Raw genomic sequence first — 23,197 nt, forward strand, 5'->3', positions numbered from 1 at the left:
GGCCCCTCCCACTTGCCTGGTAAAAGGTGTTTATCTCCTTCCCATTGGCTGTGAAGGTCATGAAGCCGGTTGCCAGGTCGACCAGGCAGCCAATCACGAGGTCCTCCTGGCTGATGCGTGTTTGCTGAGTGTTGTTGATGAACTCCCCTCCCCACACCATGTAGCAGTTACTGCGCTTCATGCTGAGAGAGAGGGAGGGAGAGAAAGAGAGGGGGAGAGAGAACGAGGGGGGAGAAACAGAGAGGGGGAGAGAAAGAGAGGGGGAGAGTGAACAAGGGGGCAGAGAAAGAGAGGGGGAGAGTGAACAAGGGGGGAGAGAGAGAGGGGGAGAGAGAACGAGGGGGAGAGACAGAGAGGGGGAGAGAAAGAGAGGGGGAGAGAGAATGAGGGGGAGAGAACGAGGGGGGAGAGAAAGAGAGGGGGAGAGAGAACGAGGGGGAGAGACAGAGAGGGGGAGAGAAAGAGAGGGGGAGAGAGAATGAGGGGGAGAGAATGAGGGGGGAGAGAAAGAGAGGGGGAGAGAGAACGAGGGGGAGAGACAGAGAGGGGGAGAGAAAGAGAGGGGGAGAGAGAATGAGGGGGAGAGAATGAGGGGGGAGAGAAAGAGAGGGGGAGAGAGAACGAGGGGGAGAGACAGAGAGGGGGAGAGAAAGAGAGGGGGAGAGAGAATGAGGGGAGAGAACGAGGGGGAGAGAGAATGAGGGGGGAGAGAAAGAGAGGGGGAGAGAGAACGAGGGGGAGAGAAAGAGAGGGGGAGAGAGAATGAGGGGGGAGAGAAAGAGAGGGGGAGAGAAAGAGAGGGGAGAGAAAGAGAGGGGGAGAGAACGAGGGGGAGAGAAAGATAGGGGGAGAGAGAACGAGGGGGGAGAGAAAGAGAGAACGAGGGGGGAGAGAAACAGAGGGGGAGAGAGAACAAGGGGGGAGAGACAGAGAGAGTGTGAGCAAGACCAAACAGTCTGATCTCAGTGGTGAGGGTATTAGTCGAAGGAACTTTCATTGAAGGGATCAGCTGAACTGTTTGTCTGCACGACTCTAAATAACTAAAGCATTCAGGACACTAGAGTACTCAAAAGCAAGAAGCATATCGATTAGAATTATTTCTCAATGTCTTCAATAGAAAAAGAAACTTGAACGTTTCGACGAGGAGACTTTCAGGGAAACTTGAAGACTTTCAGGGTAAATGCGCAGTATAACCAGGGGAAAAGCAGGGGGGCAAAACTGCACAATTACTGTGCAAACATAAACTTTAATGAGGGGCAGCCCTGCTGCGTACCTGTCGTGCACGTTGCCCTTGTCATCTCCCACGGTCACCGTGACGCTGCGCACCTTGCTCAGGTCGAAGTTGGGGTCGTGCTGGTGGTAATCGGGGGTCACCCAGCCCACCCACACTCCGCTGGGCTCCTGCCCGGCAAAGATCCGCACAGAGTAGTAGTACTGAGAGAGAGAGACAGGGATTGAGGGGTAGATCGGGAGGAAGGCGACACTGTGCTCTGTTACAACTTTTATTCACTGTTCTACCACCACCAATAAACACAGTTTCCAAAAAACACAAGTCAACTTACCTATGGCATATTAATTTACCGTGAATAAACTAGTATACGAGAATAGTTAATTCGTGGGTATAAAACGGTTTATTATTGGGTTCCCCTGTACTAGACTCACATGGCTCACTGCAGGGTTCCCCTGTTCTAGACTCCCATGGTTCACTGCAGGGTTCCCTGGTTATAGACTGCATGGTTTATTGCCAGGCTCCAGTGTTCTAGACCACAATTGGGTTATTGCAGGGCTCCCCTGTTCTAGACTCACAAGGTTCATTGCAGGGTTCCCTTGTTCTAGACTGCATGGTTTATTGCCGGGCTCCCATGTTCTAGACCACCATGGGTTAATTGCAGGATCCCCCTGTTCTAGACTCCCGCGGTTTACTGCATGGTTCCCTGTTCTAGACTCCCATGGTTCTAGACTCCCAGGGTTCTAGACTCCAGTTCTCACCGTGGTCGTGTTCATGATCATGTCCTGGTCGTCGCGGTCGTCGGGGACGACGTCCTCCACCAGTCGGGGCATCGTGGGGACCAGCGGCGGAGGGGAGATGAAGGCGGGCTTCTTCACCTTGAACAGGAAGCTGAGAGCGAGAGAGCAAGAGCGCAAGACAATATAATCACACCTTCATCTGTATTCTATCACTTTATCTTCTCTACCTCCCTCCCTCTCTCTACCCTTATCATTCTCCTCCCTCTCCTTTTCTTACCTCCTCTCTCCTCCTCTCTCTTCCTGCTTTCTCCTCTCATTCCTCTCCCCTTACCCACTTTCCCATTTGCGAGTGTAATATCTAAGTGCATGTTATTGTGTTTATTACTGTTATTGTTATTACTGTTATTGTTATTACTGTTATTGTTACTGTTATTACTGACAAGTGTTTGTTATAGCTAGATGCTCGATAATCTTCCAAGAGAAGGGGTAATGCTAATGTTTAGTTTTTACTGATAAGAGTTAGGGACTAGAGAATAATAATAATAATAATGATAATAATAATGACAATGATAAACATAGATAATGGAATAGTTTATCGATTATAGTTTTTAAACAAAGATGGTATTCATGCAGGTTAAACAAATGTGGTTAAACAGATGTGTAAAGGAGAAGAAACATGTTTAATGTAAAATAATGTGAGGAGCAGGTGGGGCTGGGATTATTTCATGCCATGTCTTTCCTGTGCTTTTTGTCTTTGTGAGTGTCAGTCATTTTATGCGCAGCCCGTTAGTCTGCGAGCACCAGCTGTCATTTGTGTGAATTATCCAATGTCGACATAAATATTTATGCATGCGAACAATACCAAGGAGCTGTTTAGTGCGTTCCAAAAACCTGTGTTCCTAAGATGAAAAATGGGATTGTGGTTGGGGGTAAACTCAGCTCATTACCCTGTTACACCATTCCATCACCTCTCCCCTCAGTCTCCTCCGAGGCTGTGACACGGTTATTCTCCCCCTTCCTGTCTCCCCTCTCTGCTCCTCCCTTACCCTCCACCCTCACCCCCTCCTCACCCTCTCTTCTTGCTCTTCTCCGAGGTTGTGTCCTTGTCGTTCTCCCCCTTCCCACTCTCCTTTGCTGCAGCTGCTGCCTGCTCTTTGGCCTGGGCTTGAACCCCCGGCTGGTCCTTGTCCGCCGTGGCCTCGGCCTCCTTGCGGCTGGCCGATTTCTTGTGCAGCTCGAACTCCGAGTCCGGCTCCACGTCCTTCACCTCCTCCTCGGGGATGGTCAGGGCCCGTGTCAGGGGCGTGGTCCCCGCCTGCACACGGAACGTCTCGTGGAACTCCACGGGCATGCTGAGCCTCAGGAAGAGCAGGTCTGTGTTGCTGTTCTGAGAGCCGAATGTCTTGTGTGTGAGCTTCAGGCAGGGGGGGTTGTCGACCGTCCCGTCGATGCGGGAGAGCTGCTCAACGCAAAGCACACGAAATCAGCAATGCTGCACGAATTCAGTGAAGCGTAGTGTAATGCAAGGTAGTGTGCAATGTAATTCTACCTGCATCAGGTAGTTTGCATCAGATTGAAATGTATATTATTATATTTAGTATTATTTATTTCTTAGCAGACACCCTTATCCAGGGCGACTTACAATTGCTACAAGATATCACATTATTTTTTTTTTTTTACATACAATTCCCCATTTATACAGTTGGGTTTTTACTGGAGCAATCTAGGTAAAGTACCTTGCTCAAGGGTACAGCAGCAGTGTCCCCCCACCTGGGATTGAACCCACGACCCTCCGGTCAAGAGTCCAGAGCCCTAACCACTACTCCACACTGCTGCCCTATATGTATTTTTTAATCTAGTATAGGGCTCTGTGTAAGACGACCAGTGAGCTGGATATCAGCTTGAATTGTGCAGCACACTATACAATATTAATGTAACTTTACTTGAAGTAATGCAACGCAGTACGACTCCTCCCTCCCTTCCCAGTACCTCGATGTGGCTGTGATCCGTCGGCACTGGGATGAACTGGGGCAGGCTCTTGCTGAACCACATGGTGATGTCTCTCTTCATGTTGATGGCGAAAGGTTCGAACCCTTCCTGCAGGCCACAGATGGTGAAGTACCGAAGGCTGCTGACATCCTGCCCCAGGTTGAGTCGCCCCACCTGGGACATCCCCAGACTGCAGACCGGGAGGAACCCTGCAGAAGCCAGGAAGAGAAGATGCTGACCATGTTCCCCAAGAGAGATTCTGATCCGTTATAAGCCTCTCACAGTGTTGACTTCAAAGCAAGAGAAGCCGGCCTTCCCTCACCTTTACAACCCAGTACCAGCTCTGGCCAAAAGTTTTGCATCACTCTTATTCTTCATAAAGCTGAATGAAACCTGCTGAATAATCTTACGTTAACATATTTAATTTCACACTGCTTTGTAGTTTTCCATAAACGTAACAAAAAACTGACAGAAAATTGACAAAATGTGACATTTCAAAATCTAACATGAAATACTGTACTAATATTATAGCTTCCGGTTGAGTTTTTACGATATCTTTTTGTAGTTTCTTTGATTACATGATGTTAAATAAAATATTTAAATTATGTTCATATAGTATTTTATTTCTAATTATAGGTGATGAAAAAGTTTTGACCATAGCTGTAGATTTCACTGAGAGTGTAGATCTCACTCTCCGAACGTCGGTGACAAAGCATTCAAAACGTTTAACCCACCACAGGCTCAGTATAAACAGATTAGGCATGTTACAAAGTCTGATAGGCCTGTGAATCGTGATGCTTTCTCTACGTGACACCAGGCACTTATGTGTAACTTTTCCAGGCAACTTTCAGACAGTTAATGACTGACCCTCCTCGATCTCGATGTCTTTGAAGGCGAGGTCGGAGCCCGAGTCTCTGATCAGCATCTCTCCATTGAGGGTGAACATGATGTTATTCTCCGCCAGGTCGATCATACAGCCCACCACGTCTCCCGACTGCCAGTTCCGACCAAACGGCTCACTGCCGTTGTGCCAGCGCTGAGCCTGGAGGGGAGGGGGGCGGGGGGTTGGCACATCATTTTTAGACAGGACATAGCGAGTCATGGTAAAGCATATTAAAAAAAACATGACAAGCCAAGGTAAAGAATGGTTGTATATTATTATTATTTCTTTCTTAGCAGACGCTGTTATCCAGGGTGACTTACAATTGTTACAAGATATCACATTATTTTTACATACAATTCCCCATTTATACAGTTGGGTTTTTACTGGAGCAATCTAGGTAAAGTACCTTGCTCAAGGGTACAGCAGCAGTGTCCCCCAACTGGGATTGAACCCACGACCCTCCGGTCAAGAGTCCAGAGTCCTAACCACTACTCCACACTGCTGCCCTATAACCATGGGAACAGCATGGGGGAAACAGCAAAATCACCTTGCAAATGTACCCTGGTAAACCTTTATAAGGGGTTTAAAAAATAAATAAAAAGTATTACTTTAAAAACTGCACAGATGTATATAACGGATACGACACGTCAGATTTATGGAATTCTTTTGTGAGCTGCAGTTTCTTAAGCTGCCTGCAGTGTCTCTCTCCCTCCCTCACCTTACAGCCGTTGAAGACGTAGGCAAGCTCGTCCGCACCCAGCCCTACGTCAGCGTGCACGTTCGGCCGCGCCCAGCCCACGCGCATCTCCCCCGTGGTCACCGCTTCGAACTCAAAGTACCACTTCCCAGCTTTCACCGCGTACGACTTCTCCGCACGGAAAACACGCACCTTTTCTGCACGAGAGCTGGCAGCACTCTGACCACCTGGGGGGGGGGGCAGAGGGGGAGAGAAACAGAGGGACAGGGGGGAGAGGGGGACAAAGGGGGAGACAGAGAGGGGGACAGGGAGAAAGGGAGAGAGAGAGAGGGAAGGAGAGAGAGGGAGGGGGACAGAGGGAGATAGAAATCTTCAATGGTAATGCAGACACCGATTGCAAACATCATCATAAAAAGGGGAGGGGCTTACTCGACTCCTGGTCTGGAGGCTCGATGTTGTAGCCGTAGCCAATCAGCGTGCGGACGGCCTCGCACAGGCTGTCCCGATTGGTCTTCTTGGTGCGCTCGTCAAGCAGGTTGTACGGGACCAGGCGAGGGTTCCGCTTGTTGACGATGTCCTGCACGATGCTGTAGGTCCAGCCCTGCCGCACCCGGTCCCGTGCCCACACGTTGTGTCCATTCTCTGCAAGCCGGTCCACAAGGGTGTTCTGGGCAGGGGTGAGCTTGACGTGGTTCAAGTCTAGAGGGGCTGGCTTGTACCCGTTACTCATAATGTAGCTGCAGACGGACAATATGCAATATACACTTTACAATAACATAAAATTACACTGCTTAAAATACTTCAAGACAGGACTGTTAGGGAATGAATGACTGCAGCACAACTGCAGCAGCGCTGTTACTTTTATGAACGAGTACTGAGTGAATCAGGTTCCTGTTAGAATAATAGATTACATTACGACAGTACTTGATCAAGAAAAGAAAGAAAGAAAGAAAGAAAGAAAGAAAGACATTGGGGACATAGAGACGAGAGAGTTGTAGACTCACGTTTTTGGGAGCTTGGTTTTCTTCAGATTCTCCTCTGCTTTCTCATCAGCCATCCCAACATGGCAGCCCAGCGCCAGCAGAGTCCTGGAGGGGACACACAGAGCAATCAGAGAGAAAAACAGACCAATATCACTCCATTCATCAGATATCACTCCATTCATCAGAGATGTCACTCCATTCATCAGAGATGTCACTCCATTCATCAGATGTCCCTCCATTCATCAGAGATGTCACTCCATTCATCAGAGATGTCCCTCCATTCATCAGAGATGTCACTCCATTCATCAGAGATGTCACTCCATTCATCAGAGCCTCACTTGAGGGTCTCCCCGGACATCTGCAGGTTGTAGTTCCTCTCTGGCTCGGGAAGCCGATGGAAGTCCAGCAGGCAGGGGTGCAGCTTCTTGTTGTCGTCCCGGAACTGAGCAGCACACAACGGAAGACAACTTACACAAGTTTCTCATTTTTTCCCTATTATAATATGTTTCTAAGTGTTGGGTGGCTGCCTCTGATCGTGTTGAGAGTGTGTTTCATTCTCAGACAGACCCCCCCCCCTCCCCCCCCCCCCCCCCCCCGCAGGACCCTCTTGGTTAAATAAATACATTTGAAATCTGACACAGCAAAGAGTCCGTAAGAACAAAATGCACTCTCAACTTGATTAGAGGCAGCCACCCAACACTACGTTCTAGTTTAACTGCCTCTGACTGTGAGATGAAGGTATAACTGGTCAGTATCGTATCTCAGTAGCCCTTTTCTTTAACCACTGGACCACCTAGCCTCCATGCACACTGTGCCCGTAGGACTGGGACAGGGGTTACTGACCGTGCCGTAGGTCCAGCCCTGCTCGATGCGGGTCAGTGCCCACAGCTCGTGGATGTTTTCTGCCAGCTTCTCTCTGATTCTCTCCAGGTGAGGGGGCAGCACGATCTGCAGGGATGGAGAGAGCAAGAGAGAGGTAGAATGCAAGCAGGCAGCCCTGAGACCGCAGTCAGTGTTATCAGGAAAAAAATACAATGTGTTTGTGTGTGTGTGTGTAATGTTTGTGTGTGTGTTTGTAAGCAATGTGTGTGTGCGTGTATATGTCAGTGAGTGTGTGTGCATGTTGCTGCGAGTGTCTGTGTATGTCTGTGTATTTCACTGTGTTTATGACTGGGTCTGTGTGTGTCTCAGTGTGTGCTGAACTCTACCTGCACAGTGTCCACAGGGCAGGGTGTGAAGGCGGTGTGGGTCAGGGACTGGGTCGGCCCCAGCAGGTTTCGGATCCCGTCGAAGTCGTGCTTGTACTCCTTTATCGGCTCGATCCTCATCCTCTCCTTCGGGAGCAGCGCCTCGTAGCACGGAGCGTAGCCCGGCGGAGGCAGGAACTTGAACTCGCCATGGCGACCGCCCAGCAGGAAGCGAACCCTAACATGGGGTGGGGGATGAACAATTAACCTGCAAATTTACCATGGTATTCTTTTATAAGGAATACAGGAAAATGGACATGCAAATCTAATGGTGAACTTTTACAAGGGATACTGGGAAAATGGGGGTATCTCCCCAGTCCACCCCCCACCCCATCCCAGTTCTCCCAGTACCTACTTGACCCCAGCAGAGCAGCTGACGACTGGGAAGAAGAGCCCGTCCAGGTTGAAGTTCTCGAACATGCCCTGGACAGGGTGCCCGTTGACTCTGAAGGAGATGCTGGGAACACTGAGATCCAGGCAGCAGCTCACCACGTCATCGGGGGCCAGCATGTGCTGACTGGGGGAGGCGACCGCTCTCGGGACACGCCCTAAACAGGAGGAAGAGGGTTACGGATCACTCTTTGCTATAGGGGTACAAAAAAGTCAGTCCAATCCAAGGCTGCAAACATAGCACTATTCAGAGTAATATATCTAGTGCATGTGTGGCTCTGAGTTGTCTGTGAGAGCAGAATTCCAGCAGCTGTCAGTGTGTTTTTCAGAGCAATAGGAGAATCAGTCAGCCCTTCTTCCGTTTTTCTTTACTGCCAGTTCCCCTGCCTTGCTTTTGTTTATTTCTTAACTCATTCATGCATGACGACCTCATTTGAGGACGGATAAATAAAAAAGAAAACTATTTTTTCTTTATATGGGGACATATGGAAGACGCAAATGCATGATTACCTCATTTTCAATTCAAAATATATTTATGAATGTGTCCAAAACAGCTATTTTCTATATTTAATGCATGAAAGGGTTAAATGCAAAATAAAGTGGGCTTGAGTCTTTTGAAAACTATACCTGCTTCAGCCTCCATCCTCTTTGAACCCAGAAACACTACAGGATTATACAGGAAGAATGACAGAGCTGCGTAGACTGGGACTCACCAGACCAGAGGTGAAGCCCGTCGAACCCGTACGAGTAAAGATCGTCCCCCACCCCGTTGCTGCCCCAGCCCTCGCCACCCCCGGGGTAGGGGCTGTAGCCCTCGGTCAGGGCCCAGCCCACCCGCAGGTGTGTTGCCTGGGCCACCACGAAGGAGTCCACGTAATCCACCATCACCTCGAAGTACCACTTCTTGTACTGCGTGGAGCCCTCGCACGTGCCCATGAAGAGGTTGGGCCTCATACTGAGAGGAGGAAGAGAAAAAAAAAAACACGAGAGAGAGAGAGAGAGAGAGAGAGAGAGAGAGAGAGAGAGAGAGAGATTAATTTAAATGGTGTTGCAGCATGCTAAATAATCATGCACTTCCACTCACTATACAGTACATGGAACTGCATGACAGGTTTATTTATTATTTTGCTAGCTGCAAACCCGCTTTATCTCTCTAATGATGCGATCCAGCCCTCTGAAATGTCTTTATAATATACAGCACTAGACCCTGATATTGATGTGATCCAGCCCTCTGAAATGTCTTCATAATATACAGCACTAGACCCTGATATTGATGCGATCCAGCCCTCTGAAATGTCTTTATAATATACAGCACTAGACCCTGATATTGATGCGATCCAGCCCTCTGAAATGTCTTTATAATATATAGCACTAGACCCTGATATTGATGAGATCCAGCCCTCTGAAATGTCTTTATAATATATAGCACTAGACCCTGATATTGATGTGATCCAGCCCTCTGAAATGTCTTTATAATATATAGCACTAGACCCTAATATTGATGCGATCCAGCCCTCTGAAATGTCTTTATAATATATAGCACTAGACCCTGATATTGATGTGACACAGCCACCTGAAATGTCTTTATAATACAGACCCTGATATTAATGTGATACAGCCATTATGACTGCTGTGTGATTGATGTCGATTGCAGCGTTATTGCTGTGTGATTGCTGTGTTACTGCAGTGTGATTGCAGTGAGATTGCTGTGTGATTGCAGTGTTATTGTTGTCGATTGCTGTGTTATTGCTGTCGATTGCTGTGTGGTTGCTGTGTGATTGCAGTGAGATTGCTGTTGATTGCTTTGTTGTTGTTGATTGCTGTGTGATTGCAGTGAGATTGCTGTGTTATTGTTGTCGATTGCTGTGTTATTGCTGTTGATTGCTGTTTGGTTGCAGTGTGATTGCAGTGAGATTGCTGTCGATTGCTTTGTTGTTGTTGATTGCTGTGTGATTGCAGTGAGATTGCTGTGTTATTGTTGTCGATTGCTGTGTTATTGCTGTTGATTGCTGTTTGGTTGCAGTGTGATTGCAGTGAGATTGCTGTCGATTGCTTTGTTGTTGTTGATTGCTGTGTGATTGCAGTGAGATTGCTGTGTTATTGTTGTCGATTGCTGTGTTATTGCTGTTGATTGCTGTTTGGTTGCAGTGTGATTGCAGTGAGATTGCTGTCGATTGCTTTGTTGTTGTTGATTGCTGTGTGATTGCGGTGAGATTGCTGTGTGATTGCTGTGTTATTGTTGTCGATTGCTGTGTTATTGCTGTTAATTGCTGTTTGGTTGCAGTGTGATTGCAGTGAGATTGCTGTCGATTGCTTTGTTGTTGTTGATTGCTGTGTGATTGCAGTGAGATTGCTGTGTGATTGCTGTGTTATTGTTGTCGATTGCTGTGTTATTGCTGTTAATTGCTGTTTGGTTGCAGTGTGATTGCAGTGAGATTGTTGTCGATTGCTTTGTTGTTGTTGATTGCTGTGTGATTGCAGTGTTATTGTTGTCGATTGCTGTGTTATTGCTGTCGATTGCTGTGTGGTTGCTGTGTGATTGCAGTGTGATTGCTGTGTTATTGTTGTCGATTGCTGTGTTATTGCTGTTGATTGCTGTTTGGTTGCAGTGTGATTGCAGTGAGATTGCTGTCGATTGCTTTGTTGTTGTTGATTGCTGTGTGATTGCAGTGAGATTGCTGTGTTATTGTTGTCGATTGCTGTGTTATTGCTGTTGATTGCTGTTTGGTTGCAGTGTGATTGCAGTGAGATTGCTGTCGATTGCTTTGTTGTTGTTGATTGCTGTGTGATTGCAGTGAGATTGCTGTGTGATTGCTGTGTTATTGTTGTCGATTGCTGTGTTATTGCTGTTAATTGCTGTTTGGTTGCAGTGTGATTGCAGTGAGATTGCTGTCGATTGCTTTGTTGTTGTTGGTTGCTGTGTGATTGCAGTGAGATTGCTGTGTGATTGCAGTGACATTGCCGTGTGATTGCAGTGCTCTTGCTGTGCGCTTGCTGTGTGGTTGAGCTGCTATTGATTTACCTGCTGACGTAGTTGATGATGTTGGTTTGTAAGAGCAGGTCCCGACCCGGCAGGAGGTTCTCTGTGATGAGGTTCTGATTGGACCTCACAGCGACACCGTTACACACACACAGAGAGCAGAGGACATCCAGAACCTGTAGGGAGGAGACAGGGAGACAGTCAGACAGACCAGCAGACAGGCAAGCAGACAATTGCTTTTGCTTGTCTTGGTGCAGGATTGCGGTATGATTCAAATTTGTATTACAGTATGCAGTGGTGCTTTGTCTGTGTTTATGGTTGATGTGTGTGACTGCCGTGTGTGTGTGTGGTTGATGTGTGTGGTTGCTCTGTGTGTGTGTGGTTGTTGTGTGTGATTGCTGTGTGTGTGTGTTTGTGGTTGCTGTGTGTGATTGCTGTGTGTGTGTGGTTGCTGTGTGTGATTGCTGTGTGTGTGTGTTTGCTGCGTTTGTGTGTGACAGTGTGCAGTGGTTGCTGTGTGTGTGTGTGATTGCTGTGTGTGTGTGTGGTTGCTGTGTGTGGTTGCTGTGTGTGGTTGTGGTTGCTGTGTGTGATTGCTGTGTGTGTGATTGCTGCATTTGTGTGTCACAGTGTGCAGTGGTTGCTGTGTGTGTTTGGGGTTGCTGTGTGTGACTGCTGTGTGTGTGTGTGTGTGTGTGTGTGTGTGTGTGTGTGTGTGTGTGTGTGTGTGTGTGTGGTTGCTATGTGTGGTTGCTATGTGTGGTTGCTGTCTATGTGAATGCATGCATTGATTCCTGGGTCACCTTGTGGTTGCGGCCGTGCTTGTCCAGCAGGGAGATGATGGACTTGATGTGATTCTCCTGGATGATGTTGAGCACCTCGGGGCTCTCGATCAGGACACAGTACAGCACCTCCAGGATACCTGCAACACACACAGGCAAACAGGTACAGACACACACAGACACACACAGACACACAGAGAGTTAAAGTTGAAATGGAAGAGTGCATAGTAATAGCCCTTATAAAAGTTTTCCATGGTAAAAGCACATGAAAGTGTAATAAAAGACAGTGAAAGCATAGGCAAGCATTGTAAAGCACAGAGAGGTCTGGTAAAGCATAGGCAAGCATTGTAAAGCACAGAGAGGTCTGGTAAAGCATAGGGAAGCATTGTAAAGCACAGAGAGGCATGGTAAAGCATAGGGAAGCATTGTAAAGCACAGAGAGGTCTGGTAAAGCATAGGGAAGCATTGTAAAACACAGAGAGGTGTGGTAAAGCATAGGGAAGCATTGTAAAGCACAGAGAGGTCTGGTAAAGCACAGAGAGGTCTGGTAAAGCACAGGGAAGCACTGTAAAGCACAAAGAGAAGTGTGGTAAAGCATATTAAAAACATGGCCAGCCAGGGTAAACTCTGGTAAATGTACAGGACAAGCATGGGGGGAAACTGCATGAATACCATGCAAAATACCGTGGTAGACTTTTAGAAGGGAGCAGTGTTGTATTATATTATATCAGAGACAGCGCTGGTAAGTCTTGTTCTTTTTTTTTTTTTTTTGTTACCTGAGGAGGCTTCGAGACGGTCCAGTTTGCTCACCAGCCAGTCCAGGTTGTCGGAGAAGAGAGCGCAGTTGGATCGGTTTCCACGGATCAGGGAGGCTGTGGGGAGCACAGACAGACACACAGACAGACAGAACAGGTCAGTACAGCAGCTCAGTCCTGCAGTGTATTTCTTCAGAGTTAGCATCTCAGTTGATGGCTTCGGTAAGGCAGTAAAAATGTCAGTGACCCGGATAAGAGGAAAATGAGCTTCCCGTCATCTTTTAAAATACAGCGCAGAAGTTAATTGCCATTGATGGGTACTCAGTTGTAAAGGTGGGGGAAGGACAGCTTTTCTTCTTTTGAAATCGGCACGTTAATAGATTTAGATTTATTCAAATGTCTGTCGATCACTTCCGAGGGTGAGTATCAGCACAGCCCGACATGCAACCCCACCACAGCCTCAATTGCTGCCCTGTTCCCTCTCTCCCTGTCCCTCCCCCTGCCCCCCTCGTACCCAGCAGCTCATAGAGCAGGTTCACAATCTCCTTCCAGGACTCCGCTGCCTCCTCCCCAGCGAACTCCGAGAAATGCGCAGCCGTGTTGTAGACATTGAGCCTGTCAATACAGTTCAGCACCAGCGTGATCATTCCCTGGGGAAGAGACAACGACACAACTTCAGACACCAGCTCTCCTTCCCCAACCCTCAACCTCCAAAACCAAACCCTCAAGTCTCAACCCCCAACCCTCAACCCTCAACCCCCAACCCCCAACCCTCCCCTCCACATTCTTTTAGCTCTCTCTCCCACCAAACAGCTGTCTCTCTCTCTCTCTTTCTCTATCTATTCTCCTAGACCCAAGCTTGGTCTGTTCCATGTCGTACTTCATTTTTATGTAATGTCATTTCCTTCTGCTGCAAAGACATTTCTGACAGCTGTATCACATCAGTAACAGGATCTACAGCAGTATATCATACTTGAATTATTATCTCCCTCTTCCCTCTCTCCCCCTCACTCTTGTCAAGCTGGTCTCCCCATGTCCTCCTGGAACAGGTTCTGTCTGTTTTTGAGAGATCTCAGCTTGGTCTGCTTCCCCCACCAGTTCTCCCTCTCTCCCCCTCTCTCCTCACCTCCTCCTGGAACAGGTTCTGCCTGTTCTTGAGAGATCTCAGCTTGGTCTGCTTCTCCTCATGCTGCAGCTCCTCATCTGGCGGCTGGAAGTAGTTGATGAGATCCTGCAGGCTCAGGCTCACCGCGTCCATCGGGAGGGACACGGGGCTCTGAGACTTGTTCTTGCCACTCAGGGAGTCCAGGCCCCTGGGCAGACATAGAGACAGTGGTGGACAGCGTCACGCAAAACCTATTTACTTATTGATATTGTTATAAATTATGTATTGTTATGCATCAATTGAGCAGAAAGGCTGGTGGCAGGACCTACTTGATGAACTGTGTGAAGAGGCCGGTGGTGCTGTAGATCATGCGGGATGCCTGGGACTCCTCCTGCTGAGAGCGACAGAGGGACAGCGCGTCGTCCATGTGACCCTCCTGGTGCAGGATCGCCTGGGTGAGGGAGAGCACAGCGGGGAGTGAGTACACCTGCACACACCTGTGAGGAGGTCACCTGTACACACCTGTGAGGAGGTCACCTGTACATACCTGTGAGGAGGTCACCTGTACATACCTGTGAGGAGGTCACCTGTACACACCTGTGAGGAGGTCACCTGTACATACCTGTGAGGAGGTCACCTGTACACACCTGTGAGGAGGTCACCTGTACACACCTGTGAGGAGGTCACCTGTACACACCTGTGAGGAGGTCACCTGTACATACCTGTGAGGAGGTCACCTGTACACACCTATGTGGAGTTCACCTGTACATACCTTCCTCTTGAGAGGTCCCAGACGGGCTGACTTGGCGTCCACGGAGGCGTAGGTGAGCCAGAGTCCCGTAGAAACGTGCTGCACGAAACACATCGTCTCTCCATACTTAATCTCAGGGGCTCCCATCCCCTCCACGTCCCGCTTGTGGGCAACCTCAGACTTCTCCTGCAAAGGGGGGACAGATGGGGGTACAGAGTCAGTTAGCTGAAAGCAAAAATCCTGTTGTGTATTTCTAAATACCCAATGAGTGAGAGCCCACAAAGAGCTGTTAACTGATAGGATGCACAGGTGAGCAAGACGTTGCAACTCCAATGGAATTTGATTGTTCGGTTGTTTTTCATCCATAACTATTAAACACTCAATAGTGGCTGGTTTTAGAAACACCAAAATAAACGTACCAAGTTCCATGACAAATGTTTTGACAAGAAGTCTTTCTCAGTGTCTTTAACAGAAACACTGTTAGGAGTTTGAACTCCCAGTGTCGGGTAGTATTGCTTTGATTAGCTCAGCGGTTTGAACTCTGACCTTTGAGGCGCGGAAGCAGAACGCTGAGCTCTTGGTGTTGGCCCGCTCCGGGTCCACGACCATCAGCCCCTTTTCCTCCTCCAAGCACAGGTAGCGCCCCGTGGTCACGTGGCGCACGCGGAAGGGCTGCCCCCACTTCATGTGGCCCCCACTCCAGCTACAGGGAGAGAGAAGGGTACAACCTTGTAAGAGTTCTGTATGGCAGCCAGCTTCCAATTCAAATTCCAAAGGGTTGCTAATGTGAAATAAACACAGCGACACTCTGGGTGTGCCCCTGGGGTATTCTGTCTGTATGTAAAGAGTACAGTGCATAGAAAAGAAAGTGAAACTCAAATTAAACACCTGGATTCCAGTTCCTTCCAAGGAATGGGAATTGGAATCGATATTTTAGAGACATTATAATAGTTGTGATTGTTCAGCTGCTTTCATTTGAAGCCAATTTAATTGACTAAACAGTGACTTCATTTTTTTTTTTGGTTTTGTCTTATCATTCAGCTTGCCCCAGACAGGCAGACAGGCAGACAGGCAGACAGGCAGGCAGACACTGAGGGTTCCTTCCTGTTCTCACCTGATTCGCAGTGGCTCCAGTCTCCATAGCGACCGGGCGTGGCTACATACAGCCCCTCCTTCATAGTGTGCTTGCCTGGAGAGACACACAAGGGGAACCGGAGTGAGACCAGACACCTCACTCCTCCAAATCTCACTCTTTCATATCTCACTCTTTCATCTCACATTCCTGCATGTCTCTCACACTTCTTCCACTCAAACTCCTCCATAAAACCCCTCCATCTCTAATTCTGCATCTCTCACTCTCATCTCTCACCCCCAAGCTAGCAAGGGTGCTTAAGGGTAAACTTAATTAAAACCAGCTCCTAACTCGCACTTGATCCAGTTACACACTGACTCCCAGTCCCCCCCTCCCCACACACTCCCAGTTCCCCATGCCCTGGTGCTCACCTGCGCTGCTCGTCCCCCTGGTCCGAGGCAGAGATGGCCAGGCACTCGTCCATGTGTCCGTGGAACAGCCTGAGCACGTGGCCTCCAGTGAGGAACCCTGCGGGAGGCGGGGGGAAACAGTCAGCACAGCCACAGAGCCATCTCAGGGGTGTACTGATACACTAATGTCATGATACAATACATATCACGATAGGCAGGTCGCCATACGACGTGGGTCACGTGACACTTGACTGGCTGCTTGTATGACTCACAATAAGATCAAAACAGTCATTTAACGATGGACTATTTTTGTTAAATTAAAATCCTGATACAAATGATCCAGCCCTTTATTACGATCCGATACATCAGGTAAAGAAAGCATTGTGATTCATGGCGTCACCCCTGCTTTCCCCGTGCTTCACAACGGGAGCTGATTCAAGTACAGACTGCAACGCACCGCACACAAAGACATCCTCGAAAAAGTCTTTATTCTCTGCATCAGAACAATAAACGATAACGATTCGACCGTTCGGTCTTTATCAGATCAACTGATAACATATTAAAAAAATCACGACCTTATAGTCCCCGTTTCCAATGAGAAAACATGTCAACATTTAAGCCAATCAACTTTTAGCAGTTAACATCAGACAACAATAGCATTGAAGACAGTTAACTCCGTATCAAATGTCTCAAGAATAAGTCTACAATGAGATGACACAGGACCAATTCAAGTTATAGTCACTTTACCTTCTGCCAGCTCACAGCCCGAGCAGATAGGGTTCATGTTCCAGAGAGTCTGCATGAAGGAGGCGTCGACCATGAGGTCCCCGCTGGCATAGGAGAGGTGCTGGGGAGAGGAGAGAGGAGTCACAATCCCACCGCGGTTCAAATCTTCATTATAGTATATCATCATTATGTATAAGCATGCAAGAAGGCCCGTCAGGGTGTCCGCATACGTCCAGGAGAAGTCTGTATATTCAACATATACGGATGCCCTGAAGGTCAAACAGTGGATTTGAAAAAAAAGCATAAATCATGTTTAGGGCACAAAATTATTTGTATTTTATTATTAATTATTTTATTTCTTAGCAGACGCTCTTATCCAGGGCGACTTACAATTGTTACAAGATATCACATTATTTTTACATACAATTACATTATTTTGACATACAATTGCCCATTTATACAGTTGAGTTTTTACTGGAGCAATCTGGGTAAAGTACCTTGCTCAAGGGTACAGCAGCAGTGTCCCCCACCTGGGATTGAACCCACGACCCTCCGGTCAAGAGTCCAGAGCCCTAACCACTACTCCAGTTATTAAAAATCCTTACTCCAATAAAGTAGTCCTATTTATACCTTTGAACTGCACACTAAGTTAAGTGGAGTAAATTAATTTAATTGAAACATGCAAAAGTAAGTAAATCTTTATTTTTGATATTGTGTTGAATTGTACACTGCCACCATTGAACAGATCCACCAGGGGGCGGAGTTGAGACGGCACTGAGTTATTATTTTTTTTTCCTCTCAGTGCAGACACTGAGCACAACAGAGGGACGGGAGGAATAAAAATATATTATTAAATAAACAATAATTATAATAATAATTATATTACGTGGGAATTTTTCATGTTCGAATGATTAGCAGGGACAGGATCGCTGGCAACTAGTTAGGTAATTCACATTTACCAGGGGCCTGACTGTTTAAACTCCTGGCTCCTGATCATTTCAATATTAATAATAATAGACTTCATTGAGGGGAGCTCTGAACCCCAGGACTGGGTGCAGCAGCAGCAGCAGCAGCAGGGCTAGTGTGAGTTTGTAACCCTGCTCAAACTCCTGGCTCCTGATCATTTCAATATTAATAATAATAGACTTCACTGAGGGGAGTTCTGAACCCCAGGACTGGGTGCAGCAGCAGCAGCAGCAGCAGGGCTAGTGTGAGTTTGTAAGCCTGCTCAAACTCCTGGCTCCTGATCATTTCAATATTAATAATAATAGACTTCATTGAGGGGAGCTCTGAACCCCAGGACTGGGTGCAGCAGCAGCAGCAGCAGCAGGGCTAGTGTGAGCTTCTAACCCTGCTCAAACTCCTGGCTCCTGATCATTTCAATATTAATAATAATAGACTTCATTGAGGGGAGTTCTGAACCCCAGGACTGGGTGCAGCAGCAGCAGCAGCAGGGCTAGTGTGAGTTTCTAACCCTGCTCAAACTCCTGGCTCCTGATCATTTCAATATTAATAATAATAATAGACTTCATTGAGGGGAGCTCTGAACCCCAGGACTGGGTGCAGCAGCAGCAGCAGCAGCAGGGCTAGTGTGAGTTTGTAACCCTGCTCAAACTCCTGGCTCCTGATCATTTCAATATTAATAATAATAGACTTCATTGAGGGGAGCTCTGAACCCCAGGACTGGGTGCAGCAGCAGCAGTAGCAGCAGCAGGGCTGGTGAGAGTGTCTAACCCTGGGAACATGTGTTTTATTAAAACGTGGAATGGATGGACAGGGCTGTACTTACCAAGTATCTCTCAGAAGACACACTGACAAGAATGAGGTCATCACCGACCCTGACCTTCTCACCTTCTGACCTCTGCTTGGACGCAGGGTGGATCGTCCACCAGCAGGCTTCACCTAGAGCAGGACGGGACGGGACGGGACGGGGTCATACTTACATTAATTTCAAGCGTAGAGGTAGCATTCCACCCAGCGCCCCTCCCAAGCTTATTTTCAAATGGGCTTTCCACCCCAAAACTAATAAAAAAGTAATTGATCATAAAAAAAGTAATCCACCAGCAGACTTCACCAAGGGGGGTTACATGCAGTGTATTAACTTATGGAAGAAATACAGATGGTGTCAATACTCTACGATATCTTTTGCTATGCATTCAAGTGTCCGGAACAGTGACAAGCCAGGCTGAGCCGTGACCACTGACCCCTGACCCCTGACCCCTGACCCCTGCTCGGACGTACCCGTAGCATCTTCTTGCAGTCCGACGTCGAAGGCCAGTTTATCCGTGAGCGAGCGCGAGGTGGTCAGGCAGCTTAGGTACTGAAACGAGACAGAGAGGAGGGGAGAAAAACAGAGGGAGAAATGCATTAGAAACACTGCAACAACAGCCAAGATACGTGCCGATTCTGAGTCACTGCGCTGTGAATTAGGGGTGTAACGTTTCAATGCGTATCAGCGAATCGGGATACTGTCTTTACATGCTGTATCGTATCATGCTAATGGACTGTATCATTTGTACTGTGATACAAGAACAAAAGCAGAACAGCACAGCTCACCAGAGTGGCTCTTGAATGGAGAATACATGCGTTTTACAGCTGGTATGAATACCAGTGCATACTCTCCCCGTCTCATTTCAGTTTAGTTTTTTAACAAAATAGTCAGTCATTAAATGACCATTTGATCTTACTATGCATTTTACAAGGACTCAATCTGGACCATCACATGTGTTTGTCTTCAATAGAAACATGAAAAGAAACTAAATAAATTCAATTAAAAACAGTTCTACTAGAAGTCTTTATCAGTGTCTTCAATAGAAACCCTAAAAGAGACTTCATAAATTCAATGCCAGACGTTTCCACTAGAAGTCTCTCTCAGCGTCTTCAACGTCAGCTTCGATCTCCTGAGAAACTGTTGTCATTGATTTCAGCCTCTCTGCAGAATGAGCCGCACTGTACACACATTGAGCTCAGTACTAAAGCAGCGTGCTGCTCACCATGCTGCTGTGGTAGTGTCGGAGCAGGATAGCGTGTCCGTACAGCAGAGTTCGGTGACCTCCTCCCTGTGATGACTGGGACCAGGGGAGAGGAAGAGAGAGACAGTCAGCTTCCACACCAATCCCACAAGAGAGACACAAGTCACTTCCATGCAGGACTGCACCCCACCCACCGCTGTTAAAACAAGACCTTTTGCGAGATGAAAAACCTTTATTTGTAATGGATAAAGCTTTTACAATTCGGATACAGACTCCAACAACACAGCTGATGTCGCTGTGGTGACCCCACTTGGACTTATTGTGAAACTGCGGCCAGCCGGGAAAATACAATGGAAGATATCTAGAAAATATAAGGTATTCAAATGTGAAATACATCCGCAATGTACCTGTAACAGACAGACAGACACAGACAGACAGATAGATAGATGTCTTGTGACAGATGGAAATTACGTCACATGAATATATATATATATATATATATATATATATATATATATATATATATATATATATATATATATATACACACACATATATATATATAAACAAACTCTCTCTCTCTCTCTCTCTCTCTCTCAGCATTTTTATTTCTAGAAATAATCTCTATATATAATCTTCTGAATGTAAAATGGCTTACCTTGACACAAGATCCCATGATTTGAATAGTATTATTATTATTAACATTAAACTTATTATGATTATTATCAATTATTATTTTAAATGTATTATTATATTAATTTCTACGTGGGTGAGTTCAGTCCAAGCAAGCAATCACCAGGACAGGCAACAGGGTTTATTACATTTCTAAGGTTTTTTTGTTTTCTTTTCAGATCATGTGCAGATATTAGAGTTTATTATCTTGCCGAGCTTACAGCTGTAATGGATCTCAATACTTAACAATACTGACGTCAGTGTAACACATGTACAGTTGTGAGATGCTACTGGTTTGCCATGTTTGAATAGGTATATAATATATAATATATACACTACCGGTCAAAAGTTTTAGAACACCCCCATTTTTCCAGTTTTTATTGAAATTTAAGCAGTTCAAGTCCAGTGAATAACCTGAAATGGTACAAAGGAAAGCGGTAAACTGCCAGAGGTTAAAAAAAAAAGTTTAGGTTACCAAAAACTGAAAAATAATGTACATTTCAGAGTTATTCAAAAAGGCCTTTTTCAGGGAACAAGTAATGGGTTAACAACTTACAGCTGTTCTGCAGCAATGGAAGTAAATTAAGCCTTGAAAGTTGATGCTAACAATTCCTACAGGTGTCCCAACTTTTGTTGATTACTTACAAACCCTCTGTCTGTATAAAAGCAGTGTTGGAACAGACTGTGTTACTACACCCTCTTAAGCATTATTTGGACAGTATTGTACTGCAGGAAGTAGTATATTGCTCTCATAATGGTGAGAAAAAGGCAATTAACAAAGGAAGACAGACAGACCATTATAACCCTTAAAAGTGTAGGTCTTTCCTTTAGAGAAATTGCAAAGAAAGCCAAGGTGTCAGTGAGTACAGTTTCCTACACCATTAAAAGGCACTTGGAAACTGGAGGAAACTCAGACAGGAAGAGCCACCCAAAGCCACAACAGAATCAGAAGACAAGTTTCTGAGAGTCAACAGCTTGCGTGATAGGGGGCTCACAGGACAACAGCTTCAAGCATAGCTGAACACTGGTCGAAGTAAGCAAGTCTCAGTTTCAACTGTGAAGAGAAGACTTCGAGCTGCAGGTTTGACAGGTCGAGTGGCAGTAAGAAAGCCATTGCTAAGATGGCAAAATAAGAAAAAGAGGCTTGCCTGGGCCATGAAGCACCGCCAGTGGACTACTGAAGACTGGAAGAAGGTCTTATGGACCGATGAATCAAAATTTGAAATCTTCGGTTCATCACGCAGGGTTTTTGTACACCGTCGAGTAGGCGAAAGGATGGTTCCTCGGTGTGTGACACCAACTGTCAATCATGGAGGAGGAAGCGTGATGGTCTGGGGCTCTTTTGCTGGATCCAGAGTCGGCGACTTGCATAGTGTGAGTGGCACTCTGAAACAAAACTGCTACCACAGCATTTTGCAGCGCCATGCAATACCCTCTGGTATACGCCTAGTTGGTCAGGGGTTCATCCTACAGCAAGATAATGACCCAAAACATACCTCCAGGCTATGTCAGAACTACCTTAGAAGAAAAGAACAAGACGGTAGGCTTCAAATCATGGAATGGCCAGCACAGTCTCCAGACTTAAACCCCATCGAGCTGGTTTGGGATGAACTGGACAGAAGGGTGAAAGCAAAGCAACCTACAAGTGCAACACATTTGTGGGAACTTCTGCAACAGTGTTGGGAAGAACTTTCCGAACAATATTTGATTTCCATTGTAGAAAGAATACCACGAGTGTGTTCGGCTGTTATATCTGCAAAAGGTGGCTACTTTGATGAGTCAAAAATTTAGATTAAATTTTGTTAAACAAAACGATTCCATGATTTATTTTTTTATCTCCAATTGTTTATTTGTTCTATGCTTTAATTTCAGAGTACATTGAGACATTAAACTGCGTAAATTTCAATAAAAACTGGAAAAATGGAGGTGTTCTAAAACTTTTGACCGGTAGTGTATATATATATATACACACATTGTTTAACAGAAACATACCTCGCTAGTGAGAAACCCCATTAGTAGGTACCAAACCTCTTTAACACAATGCAGCAGACTCCGGATGAGTGGGTAGTGAAAAGGCTGCAAATATCGTATGACACACTGTCCCCCAAGGGTAGGGTGGGATGGGATGGGATGGGGATGGGGTGGGATGGGGTGGGGTGGGATTGGGGTGGGGTGGGATTGGAATGGGGTGGGGTGGGGTGGGATTGGGTGGGAATGGGGTGGGATGGGGATGGGGTGGGACGGGATTGGTGGTGGGGTGGGATGGGGATGGGATGAGATGGGGTGGGGTGGGATTGGGGATGGGTTGGGGTGGGGATGGGGTGGGGTGGATGGGGTGGGATGCGATGGGGTGGGGCGATATAAGGGGGTAAGGGGGGGTAAGGGGGGGGGGTGTATGCTTCGACTGAGAATGAGTAGAAGGACCATGCAGGGGAACGTGGGGAACAGATAAAGAAATGTACGAGAAAAGATAGGAAGTCACTCAACTGGGGTAAGGGATGAAAGGCAGTAATGAGAAGGAAAAGGATATTTGGAAATTTAAGGAATTGGGTTTTTTTGGAGGGGGAAGAGGAATGAGAAAGAGGGCCGTGTTTTAGGTATTTGAGGATAGAGGTTCAGGTTGGGGTGGGATTGGTTGAAGGGGGACACGGCAGAAAAATGCAACAGCAATGACGTACCCATTTGTCCAAATCGAGCGTCTAGCGTGGGGGGGGGGGGGGGGGGAGCGGGAGAGAAATGAGAGGCAACACAGGGTTAAATTAGAGAACTCTGCAAAAATCTACAGACTGACAACAGCAGCAAGTGCTGGATTCAC

The 23,197-nt window shown here is 46.8% G+C and overlaps 1 protein-coding gene across 1 annotated transcript in view; it reads right to left on the reverse strand.

Moving 5' to 3' along the window:
* The window catches only part of LOC117415496 (ryanodine receptor 1-like), a gene marked incomplete in the record, with an annotated part of 96,898 nt that overhangs the window by 63,609 nt on the left and 10,092 nt on the right, over positions 1–23,197 (reverse strand). Inside the window, 29 exon segments of the mRNA XM_059026618.1 lie at positions 17–182; positions 1,274–1,434; positions 1,990–2,119; positions 3,039–3,427; positions 3,958–4,166; positions 4,825–4,999; positions 5,559–5,764; positions 5,967–6,274; positions 6,542–6,625; positions 6,859–6,962; positions 7,364–7,468; positions 7,729–7,945; positions 8,123–8,315; positions 8,871–9,112; positions 11,180–11,313; positions 11,941–12,059; positions 12,696–12,791; positions 13,189–13,324; positions 13,801–13,987; positions 14,109–14,230; positions 14,552–14,716; positions 15,077–15,233; positions 15,645–15,719; positions 16,034–16,130; positions 16,760–16,859; positions 18,528–18,640; positions 18,980–19,058; positions 19,732–19,806; positions 23,061–23,081. Of these exon segments, the coding sequence (XP_058882601.1) occupies positions 17–182; positions 1,274–1,434; positions 1,990–2,119; positions 3,039–3,427; positions 3,958–4,166; positions 4,825–4,999; positions 5,559–5,764; positions 5,967–6,274; positions 6,542–6,625; positions 6,859–6,962; positions 7,364–7,468; positions 7,729–7,945; positions 8,123–8,315; positions 8,871–9,112; positions 11,180–11,313; positions 11,941–12,059; positions 12,696–12,791; positions 13,189–13,324; positions 13,801–13,987; positions 14,109–14,230; positions 14,552–14,716; positions 15,077–15,233; positions 15,645–15,719; positions 16,034–16,130; positions 16,760–16,859; positions 18,528–18,640; positions 18,980–19,058; positions 19,732–19,806; positions 23,061–23,081 (4,365 nt within the window).

The sequence above is a fragment of the Acipenser ruthenus genome, chromosome 7, assembly GCF_902713425.1.
Source record: "Acipenser ruthenus chromosome 7, fAciRut3.2 maternal haplotype, whole genome shotgun sequence".
Classification (NCBI taxonomy): domain Eukaryota; kingdom Metazoa; phylum Chordata; class Actinopteri; order Acipenseriformes; family Acipenseridae; genus Acipenser; species Acipenser ruthenus.